This window comes from Gavialis gangeticus, unplaced genomic scaffold (assembly GCF_001723915.1).
Source record: "Gavialis gangeticus isolate Ggan-Ray unplaced genomic scaffold, GavGan_comp1, whole genome shotgun sequence".
NCBI lineage: Eukaryota > Metazoa > Chordata > Crocodylia > Gavialidae > Gavialis > Gavialis gangeticus.
In genome coordinates, this window is record NW_017729004.1 from 12,586,818 (window position 1) to 12,598,353 (window position 11,536).

The following is an 11,536-nucleotide window of genomic DNA, read 5'->3' on the forward strand; positions in this document are numbered from 1 at the left end:
CTGCACCCCTGATTCCCCCCCAGTTGCTCTTGCAAATCCTGCCTAGCACTTCAGTCTCCTCTGCAGACTCCACAACCCTTTGAATCCCCCTGATCCCCCATGTGGATGCTGCTTTCCCCCCTCATCCCTCCCATGGATCCTGTTTGTCTCCTTTCCCCCCCCATTCCCTCTGAGTACTCTGCCTGCTCCCCCAATCCCCCTGCTAGCCCACCTGAAACAAAACTCAGGAAAAATGTAAGCTGCTAGTATGCTGTTCTCTAACATTATTTCCTGAGAAATCCAAAATCCATGTTGTTAATAAATTATTTCTAGTGCAGTTGCATCCATTTTACTTGGTAATAAAAAATTGCTAGTGAAGTAGTCTAGATTTTATGATGGCAGTGCTCAGAGACACCAATCAGGACAGGGGCCTCATTGAACTAAAATTTTTATTAATATAGATAAATGATAGTCACTGACAGAGAGGGCAAAAGACACAAACAGACAGTGAATGTGGTGTATAAGAGGGGTTTAACATATATGCATATAGGTATGGCTTTATTGTGTTGATAGACTTTGACTTCAAATTGTTATACCTTTTACAATGTTTCAGTAGTATAAACATCTGTACCATATTTCCAGTTATTTTTAAACAGCAGGAATATCTTATCTTCCTTCATCTAATATTATGTTTTGTGTTGTTATACAGCTGAGGGTCTTCAAACTGGCAAAGTCCTGGCCAACTTTAAATACTCTCATTAAAATCATTGGCAACTCCGTTGGTGCCCTGGGGAACCTCACCCTGGTTCTGGCAATCATAGTCTTTATTTTTGCTGTAGTAGGAATGCAACTTTTTGGGAAAAACTACAAGGAGTACTGCCGGCTAATAAGTAAGGACTGCCAACCACGTTGGCATATGTGTGATTTTCTCCACTCATTTCTTATTGTATTCCGAATTCTGTGTGGAGAATGGATTGAAACCATGTGGGACTGTATGGTGGTGGCTGGAGAACCAATGTGCCTTTGTGTCTTCTTGTTGGTCATGGTGATAGGAAACCTAGTGGTAAGAGCCCATATTTTTCTCTTTCTATTGCATGAACAGTATTACAAATATTCACTTGTCTTTCTAGCAGTGATGATAAATCTCCCACAAGCAGAAGTATATCTAGATATACTCTAGAAAACCCATTTGTGTTTATGCCTTTAGAACTGATATTCAGATTTTAAAGTAAAACTCTTTCAATAGCGTGTCACTTAAATTTGTAAGCCTCTGTCTCCTCTCCATCCTTCAATCCTGTTACTATTTAGGCATAATTTTAAAGTTATTTATATAACTGTGGGGCTACTTTTCTAGGCAGTGGACAAAGCTGAGATGTTTCACATCCACTGCTTACCCTGCAAAGGCCATCAGCTAATTGTAAAAGAAAGGTTGCACAAGGATTTGCTTCTGGAGAATCCATGTTGGGTGTTCCTGGTCAGCTTGTCATCCTGTTTAGTGACAGACACTGCACAAATGCTGGCTAGAAAAAAGTAGTGCCAGCCTCCAAAGACTTTACCACCTATGTTAGGTATAAGTCCAGGGCCAAAAGATGGAGAGAACACAAGGAGACAGTCAGCATGACAGGTCTCAACACACCAGCTACTGTCCGTTAGGTATATTCTAAGTGTATGTACCTTAATGTTTGCTCAATCCCTTTAGTCTGTTGGTCTGTGACCCTATGCCTCCAGAATCCCATGTATAAATTTGAGAATCCTCCTTCTAGCTCCTGTGCTTTTTCCAGGATTTGGTACACCACTTTTGGAGACAGGATATTGTGCTAGATGGACCATTGTTCTGACCCAGTATGTCTCATGGTTGGGGTGGTGTTGTAACCGTGATGGTCCAGGAAATCTGCTACAAGCAAGGTGGTGATATTTTTTATTGAACCAACTGTATAGCTGGGAGAGATGTTAGATAAGCTATCAGACTCAGAGTGGCCTTCTTTAGGCCACCCAGGATGGCCCTTCTTACCTGCTAATAGTATAGTCGGGACTTATCTAATTCACAGTGGCTGCTTCCAGATTTTGCAGTCCCAGAACACCATCATGCTTCTGATTGGCTGAGGGGCCCTGGAAGTCCTGCCCCTCCCCAAAGATTGACAGGTGGCCATCTGCCAATCTCTGGGGAGGGGTGGGACTTCCAGGATCAAATGGCCATCTCTCAGTCTCTAAGGAGGGGCCGGATTTCTGAGGCCCCTTGACCAATCAGAGGTCTGCTGTGTCCTGCCATGAAAATCTCCCCCCCCATGCTTCAGGATGCCAGGGTCTTTGTGCCCTTTTCCATTTTTGCAATGTTCTTCCCTCCCCTCCCTCCACTTGCTGGCTGTCTTTGTGCTTTTTCATGGTCCCAGCATTTTTTCATGGAAATGAAACTGGGATTTTTGTGGGGGGGTCCTACTAATTTCATGATTTTCATGGAAATCAAGAAATCACAAATTTGGTAAGTTCCTAAGTATATAAGGTTTGCAGATATTTACAGGAAGGAAAGCACCAAGTGTCCATTGGAAATTTAACAAAATACCAAAGAAGGCTGGCATCAGGGAGCAATCACGGGCAGCAAAATGGGGATTGACTAAGCAGGGTGGGAATTGACTATAAAGGGTCTTGAAAATGAAGAAAGTAACTTTTGCTTGATGCAAGAGAGAGTGTCTCCACAAAGCAAGTGAGGGATAATTGCAGCATGCGTCAGAGTATCCAAACTAGGTCCAGTCTATGAGCTTGGGTACTGTGTGTGGTTACGTTGCTGCAGCACTGAGGTCAGCTTCTAAGTAAATATGTAGGGTCCTTTGTGGGTTGGTATGGTCAGCCCTGAAGCCCATGCTGCTAGTTTCACTGCTGCTGGTATCTTAGTTTCAGAGATTATAGCTTTCTTGGCCTGTCTACCCATGTTGCAATGCTATCACCCAGTTGTAGTGTCAGTATAACTAGGGAAGGAGAAGCTTGTGGGAAGCCAAAAGGATTCCAAGAGAGAGGTGACAAGATCAAAGAAAATGATTATTGCAGCAGCCTTCTGGATACCTACAAGCATAGAGCCTAGAACTGCTGGGGCCTTAGGGACTGTCTGTATGGTAGTATCAGCGTGTCCCCGCAAAGCTTGCCTGACTCACCCAGTCCTGCTTGCGCACTCTAAACCCAGGAATACACCAGTGAAGCATAAGACCTATTTTGCAGCATGCTTGAATGCAGCCACTGGGGATGGCCCTGGAGGGGTCTTGTGAGTGTAATTTCAAGTGTGTGAGCAGAAACTGTTAGGGTGAGGCATGCCAAATGGCATCCTGTGTGGAGCACGCTGATGCCACAGTGTAGACATTGCTCTGTGTAGGAAGTCCACTTGGGAGCAGACTGAAGGCAGCACCATGCAGAGATATTCTGGTTCTGTGCATCCTAACTCCAGAACTAGGGGCAGAACAGTGCTAATGCTGCTATAGTGCTTCCATTTCCGAGTTAGCTCAGATATCTCATCATGATGCTGTCTGGCTCTGTTTAGACTCCTGTGCATGAGCTGTCATGCTGGTAACTAGCTTTGGGTATCTGCATGGCACTGGAGGCCTGATATGATGTGCTAAATTTTGTTAAAGATCAAATTTTATGATATAATTTTAACACACAAACTCAAAGATATATTTTTTTTGTAAATGATGAGACTATTGGGCATGCAGAGAGTAAATGCTGGAAGTTTGGGGAAGATGCAGTATGACCCTCGTACCTAAGAGACAGGCTGAATTCATGCTTGATGAGCAATATTCAGTTTAACCTCAGCTATATAGAAATGACCACAAAATATCCATATTTTTTTTTTGTTATAAAAGGCATTTGGGTTAAATTTTGAGATGTTCATTTGCTTTGAAGAAAAGGTCACTATTTTTGTTTAGGATCATGGAAACATATTTTTATTGGTGTCAGATAGGCTGCATCAAAAATAACTTGCTAAAAAAAATCATTTCATGTTGTCTTGTTTTTGTTGGCATCTTACAAACAAATTGCTTAGAAAGTAATTTTAATCCTCAGGCCTCGTGTTTACATCTCCAGTCGATCACCACAGCTTTCTTTTCACTTCAATTATTTTCAGGTTCTCAACCTGTTCATTGCATTGCTGCTGAACTCCTTCAGTGCCACCAACCTGCAGACGGCAGAAGATGACAGAGAGACCAACAACCTCCGGATTGCGGTGGCTCGGATCCACCGGGCAGTTTATTTGGTAAAATATGCAATGTGGGATTGTTGCTGTGGAAAACTCTGGCGTGCAAAAAAAACACTCAAAAAGAAAATGGAATTGAGTTCCCAGAACATGTGTGTGGTGACTGTGGATGAGAGGAAAAATTGTGTGGAAAATAACAGAAATCATGGGACTGAGAGAAATGAGGACCAGTGCTCGCTTAGCATGTTCGAAGACTTTATCACTAACCCTAATGTGTTTATCTGTGTCCCTATGGCGGAGGCAGAGAAGATTAGTGAGGATTATGAAGACCATGATGATAAATACAGCATATGCACAGAAACAGAATACAATAAACAGGTAAGAAGCCTAGGCAGGGATACTATGTTTGACATGAGAGAGCTCTTAGGAATCAGACATAACATGATCCATCTGAAGGAAGACAGAAAAGTCCATCCAGGAAAAAGAGTGGAAATCTTTAAAGTGCTAAATTCTTATCACTTGGAAAATATATATCAAGTTTGGTTGTCTAAGTGAGGGACTATATATTGCTGGGCTTGAGACAAGAATTCATGGGTGAAATTAGATGATTTATATTATACAAGCTTTTTTCCTAGATGATCATGGTGGTCCCTTCTGACCTTGAAATCTCTATTTAGTCTTAGCTACCTGGCAGAGGAAGATACTTAGTTCCCAAATAAAATATATTGTTTCAGGGGCTCAAAGTATGAACTTTTAACAAGGACCCCCTCTTTCTCAGACAAGATAGAAGGGTTAAAATTAAACCTCTCTTTCACACTTACACTATTGCATATAAAATCCGTTTCCTTTAGGTTTCTCTGAATTGTTGCAATTCACTTCTGACTATGGCGTCTTGACTGGCTTTCACGCTAAAATCTCCCCTTCTGGTTCTGAATCCTGTTACATAGCTGTACTTAATTCCGCACTTCAACCTGATGTTGAACTGCAAGTTCCTTAATTTATTTTAAAGTTACCAAGGAAAATGTTCCCCAACTTCTCTCTATAAAAATAGAGAGACTGTCAATTAGGAAATCTATCTCAGATTATCTCCAACAGGAAAACCACCTGAGACAGAGGGGAGAGCACTATAAAAGCCCAGCAGGTTGGAGTAAAGGATCTGAGGGTTCCTGTGATGACTTAAGTGAGTTTTCCATAGGTAGACAATGGAAAGTTGAATCACCATCACTAGAACAAAAAGAGGTAATACACTTAATGATCTAACATGAAGCTTTCAACTGTGGTCAGTCTCTGTTGTATATTTGTTACAGGGTTTTTTTTAATTTAACAAAGACCACAAATCAAGAAATAATGTATTTTAATTTTGTATTTAATGCACACACGTTTTCTATTTATTTTGTGTTAATAGCTCTCTCACTGTATAACTAGTCACCAAGATACTTATTCAGTTTATTTTAAAGGACCATGGCTGCTTAAGAACAAATTAATAAATCCTTTCTGTTGCAGTCTGATGTTTTCAGCTCCTCTGAAGCCAGCACAGTAGATCTGACTGATCCGGATGAGATTCTGAAACAGATCCCTGAGTTGTGTGAAAACTTAAAGGAACCAAGTAATTGTTTTCCAGATGGTAAGGATCTGCTCATTGCATTACAATGACTGTGGGAGAACAAGTCCAGAATCGCCTGTTTTCTTAGTTACTGCACAGACACAGGTCAATGAACACCTATCTACTTTCAGAATAGTTATTAAATGAATGCTTATCTAGGTGTTGGCTTTGACCTGTGAGTCCCTAAATGGCCAGAGCTCTGGCAATGGGACTGACTTTTCCCTTATGTTCCATTATGATCCCTAAGAGCAGCAAAGAACAACCTCCTGCAAATGCCACCTGTGCACCAAGGTCATTTGGTGAGAACACTTGGAAGACCATTCTCAGCACTACCTCCTCAGCTCTGAAATCCCTTTCCCTAATGGTCCCTCAGAGCCCAAGCCCAGTTATCATTTAGAAGCCTTGTCAGACCTTTGTACTTGGGCTGGCCTTCAGCAGTTAAGTTATAGGGCATTGCCTGGTGAGTTTGCTGTAGTGCAGGGGTTCCCAAACTGTGGTACACATACCCTTGGGGGTTCACAAGGGGGGTATGTGGGAGAAATTGTGTAATGGTGGATTTAACTTTCATTATAATAATAATTGGAATTTAAGGGGTTAAAGTATAAAATGTATGCTGGTAAGGGTACATGGGTATTCTGGTACATCTGGAAGGGGGTACACAATAAGAAAAAGTTTGGGAACCTCTGCTCTAATTCATATTATATTTTAATATTTTTATCCTTCTTTATAATCTATCTGGTTTTATTGTAAGCAACCCTGAAACTCTTTTTGGGAGGGAGACATGTGAGGCTAATAAAATAAATAAGGATAAAAACCCTTACGTTTTTCATACACATCTGTGTAATTGGCAAAATAAATGCAAAATACATACAGAAATTAGTCACCATAGGTTGAATTTTTCTAGGACGATAAGCCTGGAAACCCACTTTTAGCTTCATACATTTTCTTTTGTATTTGTTCTCAATATATGTTAGAATTTCCACAGCTTGCTCCTAACCAAAGCTAACCTTAACAGAAATGTTGTCATTTTTATTAGAAGAAAATATACATTTTTAATGTTACCTGCAGGACTTTATTTATAGATTGTTAGGGGCTGGAAGGGACTTTGCAGATCATTGGGTCCAGCCCCCACCCCCTCCCTCCAACTTTAGGCAAGAAGACAACTGAGGTCAAGTTGTCTTCCTGCCTTTCCTAAACATTTGACCGTTGTTGCTGAGATCAAAAGGTAGCCTCCCTGAACTCAGTCTGATCTGGGTTTTGTCCCCCTGGCTTCTTTTCAATACCTACTTTCTGCCTTGTGATCCCCTAAGGACCTCATTTTTCCACAGCACCCCTAAAGCTACCAGAATTTATTTGCACCTTATTAACTGTGCCTGACTGCTTCTTACTCCCTGGGCTTATCTACATGTGCAAATGCTGCTGGATGGGTTTACTCCAGAGTAATTTACTTCAGAGTAATTTACCGGCAGATTCCCTGCCCAGCAGTTTCTAGCTGGTGGGACCTGCCCCTCCCACACAGCTCTTTCCAAGCTCCATGTCTCATTCACCCAATTGTGGTATTGGGCTGGGAAAAAGCTGTGGGGCTGGGATCTGCCCCTGACCAGGACAGTTCCTGGACAGCCCCAGGCTTTGCAGGGAAGTCTGCATGTGCAGCCTGGAGCTGGCTGGGGACTGCCCGAAACAGGACAGCTCTAGGCCTAGCTGGGTACTATCCTGGTCTCTGGCAGGCCCCAGCCAGCTCCAGACTGGGCAAGAGACTCTCCCCAGGGACTCCCTGCTTCCACTCTGCTATCACGGAGCGGAGCTGGGAGATTGCTCCCTGCCCCAGCTTTGCAATCACAGTCATGGAGTGGGGGCACAGAGCAGTCTCCCAGCCCCCACTCTGCCAGTGCAATCTCAGAGTGGGGGCAGGGAGACATTGTCCCCACCCAGACTCCAGCGGTGAAGCCTGGCCCAGCAACAGGCTACTCCTAGGGGCAGGAAGCAATCTCCTGCCCCTTGCTGCTCAGCTGACCAGGAGCAAATTTGTTCTTGGTCAGCCATCTATATACACCTTACTACTCAGTAATTACTTCACAGTTAATTTTCTACTTGCATTTGCAGGTAGCAAATTAACTGTGAGTAGAGCAAATTACTGCAATAACGGTTTGCATGTGTAGACGGTAACACTTACTATGCAGTAATTTGCTCTACTGTGTAATAAAGCATCTTGTGTAGACGTTACTTCTCACTCCTGCTTGACACCTGCCTGCTAGGATTTAAACAGCTTCTCCTTACTAGACTCTTTATTGTTTTCTCTTTCATAGTTTTCCTTAGCTTCATCAGTCAGGACCCCTTTCATCACCACCACTTTCTCCTGACTCATGTAGCCCTTCTAACTAGTATGGTTCCCCTACTTTTCCATATCTGAATTTTTGACAAAAATTCAAACCAAGGCAAGATAAGGGTCTCTCCTAGTGCTTAATGTCTGGTTTGTAAAAAAAATAGAGATTCTAATCTAACCTCAGGTGGATACAAACCAAGCTATTAGCTTTGTGGTGCCATGCTTGCGTTTAAAGCTCTGAATTTATATGTTAATTGACTCTAATATAGTTGAAATGCCCATAATGGTGATGCTTGCAGAAGAATGTACAAAGATAATGAGATTGTAATAGAAAGTGCTGTAAGATGTGAGGCAGGAGCTGCTTAAAGGGATTTTACACTTGCAAAATTGAAAATAAAAAAGGTAATACAATATTTATGCTAACTGAATAGTTTGATGTGCTAGGCTGATACATTTGGACATGTGCCTACTTCCAAATGCCTAAGTGGGAATGACACACCCTGTTTGCCTATGACTTGACAACACAAAGCCAGATCCTGGGCCTGGTAAGGGTCTTTGTGTCACTCTCTTATAGGGAAAACTGAGATTTCCCCAGATTAGGAAGTCTCAATCTGTTTCAGAAATGACATGTCATCAATGTCAAAAGAAAGCCTTTGTACCTTAGTAATCTCCAGACAGTGGAAATTGTAAGTCACTGTAAAGCATTGCTTAAGGTATATATTAGAGCAATCTTTAGGCTTGAACAAGTAACAAATTACTGTATTGAAGCAGAAACAGACCCATATAACCTAAGGACTTCACCCCATTTGGGGATGTTGGCCAACAGTAACATGGCCAGATCTGAGGATCAGGCCTTTAAAAACTTTCCCTGTTTTTTCAGCTGAAAATTCTCTAGATACAAGGATTGTATTGGTTTAAAACAATAGCAGACAGATGACAGACCACTAAACTAAACTAACTTTGTCTAATCTTGGTGGAGAATTACTCCTGGTGTAATTAAGCATCATTGGTATTTGGCACCTTTAATAATGATTTAGAAATGAAGGTAATCATGTTAATCAAGTTTGCAGTGGGAATAGCAACTTAAAAGTGTTGTAAATACCAAAGCTAACAACAAAATAAGAGGGAGATAAAAACAATGAAATAAAACAGCTTGGAAAACAACTTGAATGAATTAAAACATTTTCATTGTGAGTTAAAAATAATACAAAACACAGAGGAGAAGTAATTGTGAAAGAGAATGAGGTGGGCATTGGACAATATATATATATAACTTGTAAAGGCATATAAGCCTGATCCAGAGCCTAGTGAAGTCAATGGAAAGACTCAAACCATTCTCCATTGGCTTTTTGTCAGATGTTGTATCAAGCATAATATCTAATACAATCCTGAATTATATGTATAGAAGCAAATTACTATAAAATAAGTGCTAAGTAATAGCCCTTTGCTTTATGGTGAAACTCTTAGAAAAGTGTATTCATTTCTAATGGACAGCTTGACAGATTTTAGGAGAGGAACAAAAATGGTTAAAGATATGTTCAGATGATGTCATGAAACCATATTTTAAAGAATAAAGTATTTATATAGTTTATATAAACAATGACTAATTTAACACTGTTTTTTGCTATTTATGTAACAAAAATAAAGTGAAGAAACTATGTGGTCAAAGTTAGGGTACCTATATATGTGCTCAGGGGTGGGAGCGGGGATGAGGATGTTTTAATTAGAGTGACTTCCAAGAGCCACTCTAATTAAAATGCTGCGGCATGTCATGTATTCAGTACTCTTCATTTCAAAATGGCGGCGGGGGGGCTTAACTAAAGCTCATTGAACGAGCTTTAGGTGAAGCGCCCACCCAGCCATTTTGAGATGTGGGATGCTGAACCCATGAGGTGCTGCAGCATGCCGGAGCATTTTAATAGGAGCACTCCAGCAGATTTGAATCGAGTCTGCTCCAACACGTTCTAATCAGAACACATCAGAGCACGTGTATAGGCACCCTCAGAGTCTAAATACATGTGGGCCTACATACTCCTGCTCTGTTCGGTTTCAAGTGATTTCCCAAAGCAAAAAGCACAAGGAATATTGGAGGCAGTTTGTATTTACTTTACACCGTGGTGTGGTACATCATAATCATCTAAAACATTCAAATTTAGTACATAAAAACAAAGCATAGGAATTACTCAGGGCTATAGATTCCCTTACGTCCCTTGAGTATACTTCCCTCTCCACAATATATCACCTACAGTGTTAAAACACCTTTATTAAGGTTGTACTCAAAAGTTAGAAAATGTCACAATTAAACTTGTCCTTGCAACCTTAATTTGGCTCCCTTACTAGTATGTGTAATGAGACAGTCTTTGAGTATAAAAAGACCTTGTCTCTGGAGCAGAATAAGCCGTGCCCAGATGTGTCCTAATACATCTGATCCGCTTCACTGGCATTTACAGATGTTATGTGGGGTCACTGTCCTGCAGGGGCTGACTCCTGCCCATTTCCAAGGCTTCTGGGTCCTGATCCCATGCTACAATGGCCTTCGGTGTTACACCCCAACCCAGGGCATTCCCCAGCCCATAGGGGTTCCCTTGCTTGCAAACACATGGCCTAAATTGGGGCATGGCAGCTGGATATGTTAGCCATTAGAGTTCCCTGTAAGGGAATTCTTGGGGCACACAATTATCAAACAGACATCTGCCCCTATAAGTCATTACAAAATGTGACTACCTTTGATCATGGCAACACTTTTGAGCACTTGGTATATGACAAGGGACTAGGATATCTGTTTGCTCACAACTTGAGTAACAAATTTTTATGGCAGCATAAGGGCAACATTGGTTTGCACCTATTGCATAGTCTCTTAGTATTTTTTTCAAAGCATCCCCACCTCATTCACTGTACAGAATGGACATTGTTCACTTAATTAGCTGCTATGTAATGTTTTGTTTTTTTCCTCACTGCACAATGAGGAATGCATCCAAAGCCTTTTTTACTGTATTGGCAGCATCGGCAGTGGCCAGTGGCAATAGGTGACCAGCAGTATCAGCAGCAAGGGAGGGGCAGGGTGCCGAGTGGCGACCACCCACAGGCGCCTCTGGCAGCATCGGTGGCACTTTTCGCAGGGGGTGCACTGTCAATCTCAGGGGTTGCACATGCATCCCCATGCACCTCCTACGCGTCGCCAATGCGTATACACATGAAGACAGAATTATTAAATTCCTCCTGGGCTTTTCTATGATGCTCATCATTGTACTGTACAAATGCTTCAGAATTAATTCAGTCCGTTTCACTCTAACCTAAAGTAAGGAAGTACTATTACTCTCATTCTGCAGGCATGAGACTGAGGCGCAGAGAGTTTTAGTTAAAATATATCCTAATTTTTTATACCTGATTCAAGACACTTAGGATCTGTTCTTCAGGTCCAACTCATGTCTCCCCTGTTTTTAAATCAAACACC

General features: G+C 41.6%; 1 protein-coding gene across 1 annotated transcript in view; it reads left to right on the forward strand.

The window, feature by feature from the left end:
• Positions 1-11,536, forward strand: part of LOC109291079 (sodium channel protein type 5 subunit alpha-like) — an 87,704-nt gene that overhangs the window by 54,019 nt on the left and 22,149 nt on the right. The window contains exons 15-17 of the mRNA XM_019507939.1: positions 689-1,042; positions 4,088-4,534; positions 5,660-5,780. Of these exons, the coding sequence (XP_019363484.1) occupies positions 689-1,042; positions 4,088-4,534; positions 5,660-5,780 (922 nt within the window). The remainder of the gene's footprint in view (positions 1-688; positions 1,043-4,087; positions 4,535-5,659; positions 5,781-11,536) is intronic.